Source organism: Natrix helvetica, assembly GCF_964273705.1.
Source record: "Natrix helvetica genome assembly, chromosome: 2".
NCBI lineage: Eukaryota > Metazoa > Chordata > Lepidosauria > Squamata > Natricidae > Natrix > Natrix helvetica.
The window spans coordinates 130,469,339-130,484,747 of record NC_138552.1 but is presented as its reverse complement, the minus strand read 5'-3'; the positions used below and the strand labels follow the sequence as shown (position 1 = coordinate 130,484,747).

The following is a 15,409-nucleotide window of genomic DNA, read 5'->3' as shown; positions in this document are numbered from 1 at the left end:
TATTCTATTCTATTCTAAAATTGGCACTGGTAACTAATGATTACCAACAATCCCATTATTGGTAACCTTACCAATGGGATTATGGGTAATGGGACACTGAAATGCAGTTTTCTAGGCATACGGAAGCACTGTACCCCTACCTTCTTCCATGAGGTTGTTTCAATTTCCCATTCTAGTCTGCTCCCCCAAGAGTCCTGGGTGGTTCTCCAGCCACAACTAACCACAATCCTAGGGTTTGGAGTTAAAACTAATATCCGAGTGCCACTAGCTGCTGAGAAATAAGATAGGATTGAATTATGTAATTGCACACGCTTTCACACGACCGAACAAACCTTGAAATAGGCCAGGACATTTGGGGAAAAACTTTAATCCGTGGGGAAAACACCCCACAAGCCCCAATAAATCAGGAGCATTGCAGCCTCTTCCGCCCCACCACCGACCTCTTCCGAAGGCTTGGCCTTCCATTTTTAGGGCGAGCGGGCGCGAAGCCGGGAAAGCTCTTTTAATAGCAACAGTACTGATATAACTCCGTCGACCTTTTTTGTTCCTTTTCCTCCGCTGACAATGCATCGCCTGCCGAAATGCCTTCTACATAGGACCACAGCAGGAAACAGAATCACCTTCCCGTGCCTGGCTCTAAATAATCACCATTCAAAGCAAGCCGACCGGCTATTTCCTTGCCAGGCTTCTTCCTCAAGGCGCCAAACCCGGAGGGCCACGCCGCATTACTAAGGCAGCTTGATCCCATTCTTTGGATCACGGCTGCGGAGGAAAAGGATCGGATTGGACCGCCTTTCTATGTTGGGGAGAATCTTCCATTACTATTGCGGGGACTAGCAGGTCCGGAACAAATACTCTAGCTCCGCCTAATTACGTCTCGTCTTTCGCATTCGCCTCCGTCACGTGGGCGGCAAGGGGCGGCGAGGCCGGTGCGGGGCAGGTTGCGCCCTTCTTTTCGCGCGGAAGCGTTGCAGGAGGCTGGGTAGGTGGAGGGCAGACGGCACTTGCCGTGGCCACGTTGATCTTGTCGTCAAAACGGGGTGCGCGGCCCTGAAGGTTGAGAGCAGCCGTGGCCGGACATCCTTTTCCAGCTGCGCAAAGGACGAGCCAGCTGAGCAGGCCTTGGAGAGAGAATGTCTATGGAGCTTCTCAATCATCCAGGTCCCAAAGGAGCTTGTTTCAAAAGGCAACTGGGCTTCCTTGGTTTTTCCTTTAAGACGTTTTGCTTCTCATCCAAGAAGCCAGAACTGAAGAAGCTCCTTGGATGAGAAGCAAAAGGTCTTCAAGGAAAAACAAGGTCCAGTTGCCTTTTGAAAAAAAAAGCACTTTGGGACCTTTGAGGGAGAAGTTACACCTTGCGGGATTAGTGCCATCATCTCTGCCTTTGCTGGACTGAACAAAGATCTTGGCTTGCTAAGGCTATGCTTTAGCTGGAAGTTCTGCTTAGCTGCTCTAGCTGTGGCAGGCGACTGGACGCCTGATTTTATCCACTTTCTAGCCTCCTTTCGTATCCCCTGTATCATTTTGAAAAGATGCTATGGACTTTTTTGGGGCTGGGATCTTAGAACAACCTGGGCTATGCCAGTATAAGGTGCCATGTTGTAGCATCTCTTTGAGAGACTGATGGGTAAAATAGAAGCACCCCATCTTATATCAGTGGACCTGATGCACTTTGGTCCACTAGAGCAAATCCAATCTCCAACATGATGCTTTATCCTGTACAGTATAACTGAAAATAGATGCCAAAGGCAGAATGCGGTTTTTCAGTATTATTCAATGTGGAGAAATTGGGTCAGTTTTACTTACCGTTTTCCAAAATAAAACTGGCTAGGTTCATACGGCATTACATATGTTAGTGCTGTTTACCTGGTTTTGGCATGGCAGAATGTGGGAGGCTAATCACTTGGGTTCAATCAATAAACCATGCTTAATTGAGGCTACCACATTTGGGGTGCACAAATCTGGGTGGCAACAAAATGATAACGTTTATGGAGCTCTTTGCTCTTATCTGGATTTTTGCAGCTCAGATCTGGTAGTCCTAGCTTAAATCATCATTTAGTGTAAAATGTGAACCCAGTTTGTTAAATGGTGTGTGTGTGTGTGTGTGTGTGTGTGTGCATTTCAACAAATGAAAGTTACCAGAAGCCAGAATCCATTTATAGACTGATTCTTGAAAAGTAATTTTTTTCTATTTTTGTCCTGTTTCATAATTGTACAGAGCCCATCAATTGCCATTTAAAGCTATTGATTAAGTGGCAGTTTCCTGAATGCTTACATTTTTATGCTTCATATGATTCAAGAGTTTTAATAGGACATGACTTTCCCTTATTTCAGTGTTGTGTTTCTCTATAATTGGGCTCTGAATGTTTCATGAGTCTAGTTATGCAATCTAACCTTTGTAGTTTGTAAACCAAGATTTATGGTTACAGTGGTTAAACATCATGGCTAATGAACCTGGCCTATGTATTAAATATTTGAAACAATATGTAGTAACTCTCAGGAGTTGATGTTTGGTAAATAGCAATTTGCAAGGAAAAACCCGTTTTAAATGTTGGCATTATTCATATTCCTAAAAACCAATATTTAAGCAATCAGCAAATTCAGAAAACAAAAAGATGTAGTTTTCAATGTTTGCTATGTCTCTTAAAAACCAAGATATTTCTTTGGCCTCCATGTATATCCTAACTAGTATAATTAAATTTCATGATTTTGAACTATGCTTGGTGGTTGTACAAGTTCATGTTCCTTTCATAGTTTATTCAACATGTTTTATGAACTAGCAGTAGTATTATTTTTCTATTTTTTTATTATATAAACCACACTAGTGATATTTTGCTTATTGACATTCATTCAATTGTTTTCAGGGTGTCACAGATATGACTACCGGTATTTAGATGGTAAGCCTCCTGCTGCAGTATAAAATAATTGCCTTCCTAAATCCAGCCTCCATTTGGGTTGGGTATTGGTTTTTCACAGTTTCTCTTTTGCAAGCAGCAGAGGGAAACATCCTCCATTACTCCTTTCCAATTGGGATTTGGAAGCATAGCACCCTTAGTTATATCTAATTGTATAGGTTGTATATAAAATTGTATATAACTTTTATTTAAAAAAAAAATAAACAAAAAGTAAAAGCTAACAGAAACAAATACAAAGTGAGGAAGATACGGAAACATAAACAAAATGGCAAAAAGTACAAGGAAAGAAAAAAGTTGAAGAAAAATAGCAAAGAAAGAGTAAAGATAGAAGAAGCTGCCAGTCACCAATAAATGTAGATATTGTCTTTTCTCTAATCAAAGATTACAAAATTGTATTTCCTCCTTTTAGCAAAATCTGCCAATTAGTAAATAGCATCAGATTCCAACAATAATTTATTCAGCCTAGTTTCTCCATTTGGTATTGTTTCCCTAGTGACTCTGCTTAATTATCTGTTTGTCTTTCACTTTATGACTGGGAGTATTTAGAAACCTCTAAATATTTTGGGGGTTTCTAATTACAGTTTTTGTTTGGTAGAATAGCCTCTCAGATGGTTTGTTGCTTATTTATTATCAGTGCTTCTAGGCCAATTCAATTATATAATGCTAAGTAATTTATATCATAACATAGAATTCACATTAAGTAAATTAAGATTCAATGAATCCAAATGGTCAGAGAAAGTTCGTGAAGAAATCAAATGACTGCCTATAGGCAGAAAGGACTTTTTGTGTAGGTGGAAGTAAATCTGACTGTCCTTAAGGACTCATGAGAGATTGCCATTTTGTGAGAAATCATTGTGAACTTTGGTGAGATACAATTTGTTTCATTATATGTGCAAAATATTGTGCTGAGTAATACAAATATTTTGGCACTGGGTAAAATGTGTAACAATCAGCTGTGCATTTGGCAATTTTTGTGAGCATGTTCATATAATATATAATAAATATATTGACTTTTTAATTAACTAGAAATATCTTTCTATATCTGAAGATATTGTGAAAGTACTCTAAATGATTAATTGACAGACTAATCGTTTCTCCATTTCAGTTTTTTTTAAAAAATTAAATAATTGTTCTTCTATAACTGCAGCAACATGTTCATACTGCCTTAAGTCATGATTTGTTTTAATTTTTTTTTGAAGTTATATCCCAACCTCTTCCATCAAAACTCTTTACATCACATTATTCATTATCACTCTTTAAGTCACATCACATTAGGTTATGAAACATGGTTTATCATTCACAGTTCATACATTGTACAGAACTTTAATACGAAATGTTTAGTTTTGGTTTCCTGTGTTTTATGAACCCAGCTAAATCACTTTGATTCTCAAAGTATGAAATAACTCTTGATCAAGCAAACTTCATTTTTGAATATGGAAGGTGGGAATACGGATCATTAAGGCTACCTTTGTGAATGGCTGTTGTGTAGAAGATGCAGAGCAGATAATCTTTATTTTTTAAAAAAGATATTTTTTATTAAGATTTGAACTTGATGGGCCTGTGTAGACAACACTCCATGTGAGTGTTGTATTTATGAAACGATGATGGTAATTTCAGCATTTGCTATTTCTGCAACATATTAGCACTATTATATATTAAATAAGTACTTCCTATTCCAGAATAGGTGTTCTGCTATGCAGACAGTTGTGCCTTGAGAAAAGTTTGGCCATGTAACTTAGTCTTCCGTTTGATGTTAATCTCAAATGTTACCAGACCTCCTGAATTTAAGAGGCGTGATCACACTGCCTATATCACACTTAAACCTGGCAATAGAACAGGTTTGTTATGGAAGTTGTTGATACTGTAGGTAGTCCTCAATTTACAACCACAGTTGAGCGCAAAATTTATGTTCCTAAGCAAGACACTTGTTAAGTGAATTTTGGCCCCATTTTATAACCTATCTTGCCTTAGTTCAGGGGTGTCCAAACTTGGGAACTTTAAGACTTGTGGACTTCAACTGGCTGGGGAATTCTGGGAGTTAAAGTCCACAAGTCTTAAAGTTCCCAAGTTTGGACACCCCTGCCTTAGTTGTTAAGTGAATTAGTGCAGTTGTTAAGTTAGTAACACAGTTGTTAAGTGACCCTGGCTTACCCTTTGACCTTGCTTGTCAGAAGGTCACAAAAGATGATCACATGACCCCAGGACACTGCAACTGTCATAAATATGAGTCAAGCATGTGAATTTTGATCATGTAACCATGGAGATGCTGCAATGGTTGTAGTGTGAAAAATGGCCATAAGTAACTTTTTTTCAGTGCCATTGTAATTTTGAACGTTCATTAAATGAACTGTTGTAAATCAAGGACTACCTCTACTACTCTTCTTTGAAGGGTCCAAAACTTCTCTTATGTATCTTTGATTTACATCCTACAAGTTAAGCGCAGTGGTAGCCTTAATACCATATAAGCCTGTTTTGCTACTTCATGAACGATATAGCTCATGTTTTATATTGCGCTAAGCCACATTCTTTCTATAGCATTTGTGAATCCAGGCACTTGTGACCTATTCAGTATGGTTTGGCACCATTTGTGAACAGTCTTTGTTTTCTTATTTATGTCTTGGTATTTTTTTCATGTAGCAAGTGTCATCTTGAAAATGGATCCTTCCGAAGAAGACTACCCCACGGAGATTCATGATTACCTTTTAGCCTTTGAAACAGCTGTTGGCTCAGTAGATGCAGTGTTGAAGACCATGATGTCCATATCCAGAAGTGAGCTCCTCCAGAAGGTAAGAAGGGGATGAGAGCAAGGAACAGTTTGCTGCTGTTTTAATTTTTGCTTGCTCCCTTGATGAACTTGCCTTGTTTATTTATTTATTTGATTATGATTCTTATAATTTTTCGTTATCCATACTGATGGACGGGTTGGAGCTGTAGAACAATATATCTGGATGCCAATTACAGAGTTAAAGTTACATAGATTTAGAAGAATAAATAAAAATGACAGGGCTCGGTGCTTTCTTAACACTTGAGTGGGTTATGCATAGTGACCAAAAACTAAAGTATATTTCATGCTGTCTTTGTCTCTAGAAGGGAGTTCTGGTATGGAAAGTCCAAAAATGTTTAATTTAGATGGATTTATGATACAGTATTAGGGAACGTTTTTTTTAAAAAGTAAAGGAATATATAAGGCATCCTTTGTTCCCTTTTTTAACCTGCAGCAACAGCACAAGATGCTGCCTGAGTTCTTTGTACAAGTACCTGTGTACATCCAATTTGTAGTTTCTTTGGGGCAAAATGAGAGCTCGTATATCAGGAAATTTCACCCCTGAAGTCTTCAGCCTTTCAGTCAGAAATAAATTATAAGCACAACAGCTTTACAATACAGCCCTTTGACAGGTTCCCTGTTGAAACTTGTAGGCTGTGTTTTTTAGAAGTCCTAGAGGAACAAAATGATAGATTGGCATTGGCAGCCAAAACTATTTTTGCCTTTTAATGTGTGGTCATGATATTTGAGAGTCATGAATTGTGCAAAAAATGACAAGTGGCAGGTGTCTAGGGCAGGGTCCTTCAACCAGTGCCCACCAGAGGTTCTTGACTTTATTCCCATAATTCCTTAGCTGGCTGATGGGCTATGTGAGTTCATGTACTAGAAGACATTGGAAGAGAGAAAGAACTTAAACAGACAACGATTCTCTTGTTTTCCAAGAAAGAACACATACTCTCTTTTAGATGAGAACAAGGGCAGCATAATGGATAAAAGACTAAACTACAGGTAGGGAATCCTTGTCTGAATCTTTTTCAAAGACTTGTAAACTCATTTGTTCAGCCTAGGTGAAAGAGTGTCTTGTTCTGCAGTATAGAGGCCTACCTTAGCCACATATTATAAACATGCAAAGTGGCGTGCAAATTGTTTGTCACATTGTATGCTTTCAGAACTACTGTGTGGAGTCCAAATGGCCTCTAGTGACCAAACATATTTCTGTTTAATTTTAGAACTGTTATTTCTTAAGTTTACTCATATACGGAGGGTTTTTTGAATTTTGTATAGCTAAGTTTATATAGGATACAAGACACAGAATATTTTAATAGGCATCTCAAAGAGAAAACTTAGTCACCTAGCTAGACACTAAATTATGTTCATACCCAATTTTCTTAAACTAGTTGAAATTATTATGTCAGAAACAGAACAAAATTTTCAACCTAGAACTAAGGAGAAACTTCCTGACTGTGATGACAATTAATCATTGGAACAACTTGCCTCTAGAAGTTGTGGCTGCTGCACCACTGGAGATTTTTAAAAAGGAACTGGACAATGATTTGTCTGCAATGATAATAAGGTTTCCTGTTTGAGCAGAGGGTTGCACTACAAGACCTCCAAGGTCCCTTCCAACTCCTTTATTCTGTTAAATCAAAAATGTTACATTTGATTTCCCTTGCAGAGTGCTTCTTGTCCGTCTAGCTTCAGGTAATGGAAGGAATGGCATTCACTGTGATTTTCATCTAATCTGATGATTCGTGCATAATAAAATGTTATAAAGATAATTGTATCTTTCTCATTTTAGCTAGATCCGCTTGAACAAGCCAAAGTAGATTTGGTCTCTGCTTATACATTGAATTCATTATTTTGGGGTGAGTATGCAGATTAAGAAATGTATAATGACATAATGGATGAATCTGCATCTAATGTCATTTTGAAATATTAATGAACTTTAGTGCTCTTTATGAATTTTAGTTCCCCCTTTTCATATAGTTATATTGCTATTGTGTAATTTATTTTTTGGAATGTCAGCTGCCTGAATCTCTGGAACTGAGTGATATCTTAGCAATTAAATAAATATCAAACCATTTTGTGTGGCTACTTGTGTGACAGGTCAGCAAATAAATAAACAAACAAACAAGGAAACTATTTCTTGTGTAGCTCCTTGCACTTACACCTGCACTTAATTTTGTAATCCAAAATATATTCTTTTCCCAAGTCTTAAACATTTTACATTTTGATTGTTAAGGATTTGGCAAAGAACTTTTCCAGTCATGCAAGTGATAATGCATTCCCTATATTTTAAATACATAGTGAAGAATATACTGCTACATCTTTCTAATTAATTCTGATACCAAAAAATTCACTTTGCAGTGTACCTTGCTACACAAGGAATAAATCCAAAGGAACATCCAGTCAAACAGGAATTGGTAAGTTTCTTATGTTCACTGCCATGCAAAATTATTCTCACGTTGAGAAAATGGTTTGCAGAAATGTTTGTGAATTTCAAACCAAGTATAATTGAGTTAAATATTGATTATTGCACATTACAAATGCAGTTTTCAGTCCTCTTTTTCCACGAAGTATGTAATTGTCAGAGTAAGAAAACACTGCAGTACAGTTCTCTCATATTGTTAATCACCCCCTGAAGGGGGTGATTATTGTAAACAGTCTGTTTGGTTTAACTGCCAGTCAGTATTTTGACAGTAAAAACTGTGAAGGTAACAGAGCAGCATTGGAGAACAACAAATCTGTGTCTTAGTATAATCCTTCCATATACATGGTGGAGAACAGAGATGGTACTATGACTCGCTTCACTTCTACTGTAAATGGGGAATCACACCTTTTGCTGTTTGATTGAGGGATCACTTTGTTGCAAATGTTGCTGTAGCAAAAAGTTGGACCACTACTGTATATATGGGTTGCAAAAATCTTGATGACCTCTAGATGGCAGCAAAACAGGACTTTCAGTATTTCTTTGTTGCCCTTTAACAGGTCAGCCACAGTTTTGCAGAGCAGGTATGGTAGCCCTGAAGCAAAGCTGCCATTGGAGCGGATCTGTTCTTCATCTCATTTGCTTACCTTGCAAAAACCTTGAGGAATAATACCTAGGCATAGTTTTTACTCAAAACGATATTGTCGTTTTCAAAGTAGATGTTTTGATCTCAGTTCAATTCTCAAATAAGATTTCATTTTTTAAAAAAAAATGGTTTGAATTTTGTGCCAACCGACTCATTCCTTGCGGAGTGGAAAAATGTTACGTGTCTAATAATTATTTATAACTTCCAGTACAGTATGTTTTCCTATAAATACTTGGACTCGTGTTAATCTCTAAGGCTACCTTTTCTTACTCCTGCCTGCCTTTAAAAGTATCATGTGTTTGATTTACTAGCAAAGACGGGAAAGATTCCCCCTCCCCTACTCCAATCCCTCCATTAATTCATTTTCTCAGCAGTAAAGAATTCAGTTCAGCAACAAAGCTAAAAGCTTTTTTGGCACCAGTTATATGTGTTCTGTCCAGTAATTCTGCATTAGTGACATATTTACTGCCTACAATAAATCTCTGAGGTTTGTCTTATAATCCATTTAGAAGCATGAGCCGAGTGTATAAGGCTGGATATCTTACAAATTCTGCTGACTTGAAGAAACAGATCAAATGATTTAGCTTGGCAGATAGAAAAACTACAGATCAAATCTACAGTTGGCTACCAGAATTGTTACGTTCTATATATTACACCTATCCAGAAATGCAGCATTGTTAATACAATAAAAGGGTAACTACAAATAAAAAGTAAAACAATTGTGAAATATAATTCACAGGGAAGTGTAGGTATATATACATATTGGCTAGTGGCAATATGTTGCTTTTATTTTTATTTTATTTTTAGCAAAACCACTTTTGCTCAAGAGTGACTAAATTGCCACTCAATTTTTTAAACTCCATCCCAGGTCACATCCGTATGAAAAGTATGTCATACTAGTAAATATCCAGTACAATAAATACACTGAATGTCAAAAAGCTCAATTACTGTTACATTTGCTGTTATCTTGAACTTCTCAAGAGGAAAGCAGTTATTCTTCAGCTTCTCTCATTTCTTGCAGGCTTGGTAACATATGCAGTGTGAAATGGGTGTTATTTCCTTCTAAAGCTCAGTTTGATGTCCATGTCATGTTGCATATCTAAAAGACCAATCAGGTGCTCTTTTTTAGTTTTGCTATTAGCCTGATACTGAGACCTGACTTCTCATCTGCCTGGAGAGAAAAGTATCTTTTCAGTGAAATAGTTATTTCATGTTGCTTGAGAATTCATTTTGCATATCATTTCTTACTAGCTCTTTTTTTTTGGGGGGGTGGCGGTGGCGGTGGCAGGGGATTTTGACCTGGTTGCTACATAATGCCAAGACATAATTTAGGACCATGTGTACAAGTCTGTGTAAGCCTTGATTTGTACTCCTCCTTGCAGCAAGAAAGAAGACTTATCTTGGTTTGTTATTTATATATGAACCAAGAACCATACTATAAATCAGACTCTTGATTTGTTCAGTTAAACAGTCTATGAGTTAAGCCAAATATTTTGTGACATATTTAGTGGCTGAGTTGGGGTTATAATGACAATACAGAAATTCAAGGCCCAACTATCTTGCCTGGCTTATAGAGGCTTATCCACATAATAATAAATTGTGATTTAGGATTAAGTGTGAACGTAGTCACTAACTTATTGGATAGGTTTGCAGGTTGTACTAGACCACACTTCGTTGAGTTAAGATACCAGGACTGGATCCACACAACCTAATCTAAAATAAATCATGCCTTAATATGAAGAATGAAACCAGCCTTAACTTGCGTTCCCTTCTGATAATCTTGGAAAGCATTGCAGTGTAGATTTCCAACCTCTCAGATCATTAATGAAATCTAGTGCCTATGTATATTCCTAATTTGAAGCAATTTAATCAGTGTTCTTTTGGTGCCCAGAATAGAGTGTGAATTGCTCTGCTTACTGTTACTTTCCGAACCAGAATCCAAAAGTGCTGCAGGTATTCCTCACCTAATGACTTACAATTGGGATAAGGAAGGTGGTTCTTAAATGAAGTGGTTGCTAAGTAAAATGGCATGTTAACCACCTTCTAAATTGTGAATGAACACTAAACAAAGCTGTTGCTAAATGAGGACTTTTGCAGTAATAATATAATTAAACATTATAAACATTAAAAGCAATATAATAAACAACCTGTGCAGAGATGTTGCAGGATACAGAATAACTGATGAACATTCCTGCCTTATTCTGTTATTTGATTAACGTGTCATGAGAATTACAAGTGAAATGGAATTCAGACAGATTTGAAATCTTTATTTAGGTAATTTTAACATTAAAGGCTACATTAAAATGTGCTTTTACAAGTAATTTTGTCAAAATTAATTTGCACATTTTGTACAAAAGGCAGTAGTACTAAGATGTGGTAGTAGACAAATTTAAAATAAAGCAATTGCCTTGATTGAATGAAGGGAAATCACTTAATTTTCCAGAGAGAGTTGCAACAATTGGGTGATTGCATTTAGCAATCTCTAAATTCCCTTAAAAGGAAACCATAATTAATCCATCAATTTACATTTATTTTGTGTGCATGTGTCCGTGCATATTGGGGAAGGGGAAGTAGAAGATGGTTTTAATTGCTATTAAAATATTTAAAAAGATTTAGAGAAATAGGGAATTCCTTTGTTAAGGGAATGAATGGTGGTGACTTGGATCAAAGGGTTAAAATTATAATTTATACAACATTCCTTTGCTAGAATGGCTCCCAAACTAGGTTACTGATAATTCAGGAGTCCCTCCCTAAATCTAAAAAGGGATGAAATAAAAGGAAGAATTGAAAGGGAAAGGAATGCAAAGCAAGGTCATTCAGGAAGCAGTTTTTAATTTTATATCCATTTTGTAATAACCAGGTATTATACAACTGGAAGTTCTTGATCATTTTTTCGCAGCTAGCTGAAAAGGAGCCCCAAAATCTCATTTTTTTAAAAGTTGAGCTAGTGATGCAGTTCTATTTCCTATCATACTCTTTCTTATATCCTGACAGAATGATTGAGATAAAGTAGAGTAGAAGCATGCAGTATGAATCAAATAAAATGTTGGCCCTACCGTTCTAGTGGAAGAAAAATCTCCCATTTCTTTCCCAGTTCCAAAAATGATCTTTTTCAGAGATGCTGAGGGCAAAAGGGATGGCTGAGAGCACGGGGAAATTAACTGAGACCAAAATGGAGGTCAGAGCTGTTCTCCTATTTTGTACATGACTGCTTAGTCTAGACATGTCAAAAGACATGTCAATTGTCCAAAGAAGCAGAGTTCTCTTGGATTTACTAAGTCTTTGTCTGGTCCCCAATGCTTCATACGGCACACAGCAGCTTACCTAAATGGCTGCTTCCTCTATTACCTCCCTCATAAGATCCTTAACAACATTTCCGCCATTCTAGCATATCTTAAGAAGAACCATGGTGGGTAACCAAAGGCATATTCTGATTCTGGAATGGCTTATTCAAATGCTAAAGGTTCCTACTCGTGCTATCCAGCAAGAAACATAGTTATTATTGTGGCACGGAGCCATTGATTAGTTAAACTGGTTGACTGATTATTTCAAACGTCATTCTTAGCAATCATGTCGATAGACATGCTCCAAAATGATCTGTCCCCAACCTGGCCTTTCAAGGCTTCTGTGTGTGTGTGTATGTAATGGAGTATATGAAAACATTTACACAAACTATACTTAATTAGGATTAAAATTAAACCTCTTCTTTGGAATTGAGAAAAGGACATGGTGGCTCAGTGACTACGATGCTAAGTTTGTTGATCAGAAAGGTCGGCAGTTTGGCGGTTCAAATCTCTAGTACCACATAACGGAGTGAGCTCCTGTTACTTGTTCCAGCTTCTGCCAACTTAGCAGTTTGAAAGCATGTATAAATGCAAGCAGAAAAATAGGAACCATCTTTGGTGGGAAGGTAACAGCGTTCTGTGCGCTTCGGCATTTAGTCATGCCGGCCATATGACCACAGAGATGTCTTCAAACAGTGCTGGCTCTTTGGCTTTGAAACGGAGATGAGCACTGCCCCCTAGAGTCGGGAACGACTAGCACATATGTGTGAGGGGAACCTTTAGCTTTACCTTGGAATTGAGAACAACTGATACTTGTCATATCTACTTAGATCACAACAATTTGATTCGGTTGGTAGTTTTAAAACCTGCCTTTTGATTATTTTGGCCAACTTCAATTGAAGGAAACACCTAAGCAGAGTCAAATGGCCCTCTTATCTGTTATATTAGCAATAATGTTTCAGATTTGGGTTATCAGAAAGAGAGAGAGAGTAGCTCAATAACATGAACACTTCACAGGTAGCACTGTCTAAGACAGGGCTGTCAAACTCGCAGGCCCCGATGTGTCACACGTTGACCATGCCCACACTCGGTTTAGCAAAGGGGGAAAAATTGTGATATGTCACGTGATGCCACCATGATGACGCGAGTTTGACACCCCTTCCTTAGGAGATTGCTGTGGATATGGGCTCATCCAGAGAATTGTTCACTCGTGCAACCAATGAAACCTCCTCATGCAACTTCCTCCAGGAAAAGAGCATCTTACTTGGATTTTGTCTGTATCTCTGAAAAAACTTGCTCAACATTCAAAAGCCTCCACTGTACAGTATTTTGAAATACTGCTCGAACATCTCCATAACTTCACTGTTCGCCTTTTTTTTTTCCAGCTGACTTGAGTTTGAAAATATTTCTGCTCTTTTTGGTATGATAGGAAATGTGCTTTTTTATATTTTCATGTGTTTCAGGAGAGAATAAGAACATACATGAACAAAGTAAAAGAGATTGAAGAAAAGAAAAAAGCTGCCAAGCTGGATAAAGGCGCAGCAGCAAGATTTTTACGAAATGCACTGTACGAACCAAAAACTCAAAGCAAAGCTGCAAAGAAAAGTCCCATTCCAGCCAAAAAGAAAAAAACTCATTAGAATCTCCCTATTTGATATCAATTAGGATTATTTTAATAAAGTTTTATATGTAATAAAATGGCTTTGATATTTCTATTTTTGCCTCCTATAACTTTTTTTTTAATCTGATCTTTATTTTTATTTCCACTAGAAATGAGGGATATCCAGAAAAGGCTATTCACAAAATGACTGGTAAAATAGCATTTTTTAATTTAAAATCTTCGTTATTTCATAGGCAGATAATGTCACTAAGTGCCATGTTCCAAACTACCCATATTTGTCTCAAAGGTGCTTTTTTCCAAGAGGCAACTGGACTTTCTGGTTTTCCTTTGAAGACCTTTTGCTTCTCATTCAAGAAGCTTTTTCAGCTCTTCAGCTTCTTGGATGAGAAGCGAAATGTCTTCAAAGAAAAACCAGAAAGTCCAGTTGCCTCTTGGAAAAAAGAAGCTTTGGGACAACCTGTCAACCCTGAAGCTGGTCCACCTGAGGCCATTTTGAGATTTCAGTGCTGACATACCATAGAACAGGGGTGTCCAAACTTTCATGCTGGCTCGGGAATTCTGGGAGTTGAAGTCCACAAGTCTTAAAGTTCCCAAGTTTGGACACCCCTGCCATAGAAGACGGATAGGGAAGGGAAAATAGAGATAGTTGGGGTGTTGTAGCCAAAACAAAATAGTTTCTTGTGGGAACCAAGGACATTCCTGCAGGTGCTCGGAAGGAGGGGACTGGAGTCACCTAGCAACTGGAGAGTATCCTAATTGGACCATGTGTCTGATTGTTTTGTGAAAGTGACAAACTTTCACTTTTAATTAGGTGAAAACCATGGGAATATTCAGAGTCGGTTTTTACCAGCCTGTGCCAATATGGCATATCCAATAAACCTATTATTTGAGGAAATTGCCTGCCTCAGAGTTTTGTACGCTACATGTATGTTACTTGGAACCCTGTGAAAACCATGACCTGGATGACGAGAGAATCTCCATAGATACCCATATTTGTGTGTGGGGCATTTTTAGAATTATTTCACATGGTTATCTTTTTCCAGCTTGGATCTGAGAAGAACATGTACATAGTCCAGTGTAGTCTTCAAGTATTAGATTAGCACAGAGAAGACTCAAAAGTCCACCTTCAATCATGGAACTCAATGCACGCAGTGTTCCTGCTAGCCATTTCCCCAGTCAATCAGAAAGGTCAGTAGTTCGGCAGTTCAAATCCCTACCGCCACGTAACAGAGTGAGCTCCCGTTACTTGTCCCAGCTTCAACCTAGCAGCTTGAAAGCATGTAAAAATGCAAATAGAAAAATAGGAACCAACTTTGGTGGGAAGGTAATAGAGTTCCGTGCGCCTTCAGCATTTAGTCATGCTGGCCACATGACCCCAGAGACATCTTCGGACAGTGCTGGCTCTTCAGCTTTGAAGCAGAGATGAGCACCACCCCCTAGAGTCGGGAACGACTAGCACATATGTGCGAGGGGAACCTTTACCATGATTGATGCCCTGATTCAGTGTCCAATTGTCCAAGCACAATTAACACTGGACACCATAATTGCCAGCAGTCCAATCATATAAAGTAAATAGACTCATACATGTTTACAATTGACTGGGGAAATGGCTAGCAGGAACACAAACTCCTGCTGAGCTTTTCATGATCTAAGTATTTTTAAGATTATGTACAATATCAGGACTAGAAGCTTAAAATAATAAAAGATCTTGGGATACTTAAAACCTTTTGTTTGAGGCCTGTTAGAAATCA

The 15,409-nt window shown here is 37.8% G+C and overlaps 1 protein-coding gene across 5 annotated transcripts; it reads left to right on the top strand.

Moving 5' to 3' along the window:
- Positions 1-458: 458 nt before the first annotated feature.
- Positions 459-13,735, top strand: C1D (C1D nuclear receptor corepressor). Of its 5 annotated transcripts, none has more exons than XM_081942098.1 (6): positions 1,014-1,171; positions 2,866-2,897; positions 5,553-5,701; positions 7,478-7,544; positions 8,047-8,102; positions 13,501-13,735. In XM_081942098.1, the coding sequence occupies exons 1-6, from the start codon at positions 1,134-1,136 to the stop codon at positions 13,675-13,677; spliced, it is 519 nt and encodes a 172-aa protein (XP_081798224.1). In that variant the 5' UTR covers positions 1,014-1,133; the 3' UTR covers positions 13,678-13,735. The 5 variants fall into 5 exon arrangements, with proteins under 5 accessions (XP_081798227.1, XP_081798226.1, XP_081798225.1 ...); XM_081942097.1 differs by lacking the exon at positions 1,014-1,171 and adding an exon at positions 1,725-1,791 and having other exon boundaries at positions 2,865-2,897; XM_081942101.1 differs by lacking the exons at positions 1,014-1,171; positions 2,866-2,897 and adding an exon at positions 459-936.
- The last annotated feature ends 1,674 nt before the right edge of the window (positions 13,736-15,409 follow it).

Excerpts from the sequence above, each read along its gene's own strand:
- C1D (XM_081942097.1), top strand. The coding sequence starts at position 1,740 with ATGCCAAAGGCAGAATGCGGTTTTTCAGTATTATTCAATGTGGAGAAA. Across the intron at positions 2,898-5,552 it reads TGACTACCGGTATTTAGATG|CAAGTGTCATCTTGAAAATG; the intron begins GTAAGCCTCCTG and ends TTTTTCATGTAG. Across the intron at positions 5,702-7,477 it reads GAAGTGAGCTCCTCCAGAAG|CTAGATCCGCTTGAACAAGC; the intron begins GTAAGAAGGGGA and ends TTCTCATTTTAG.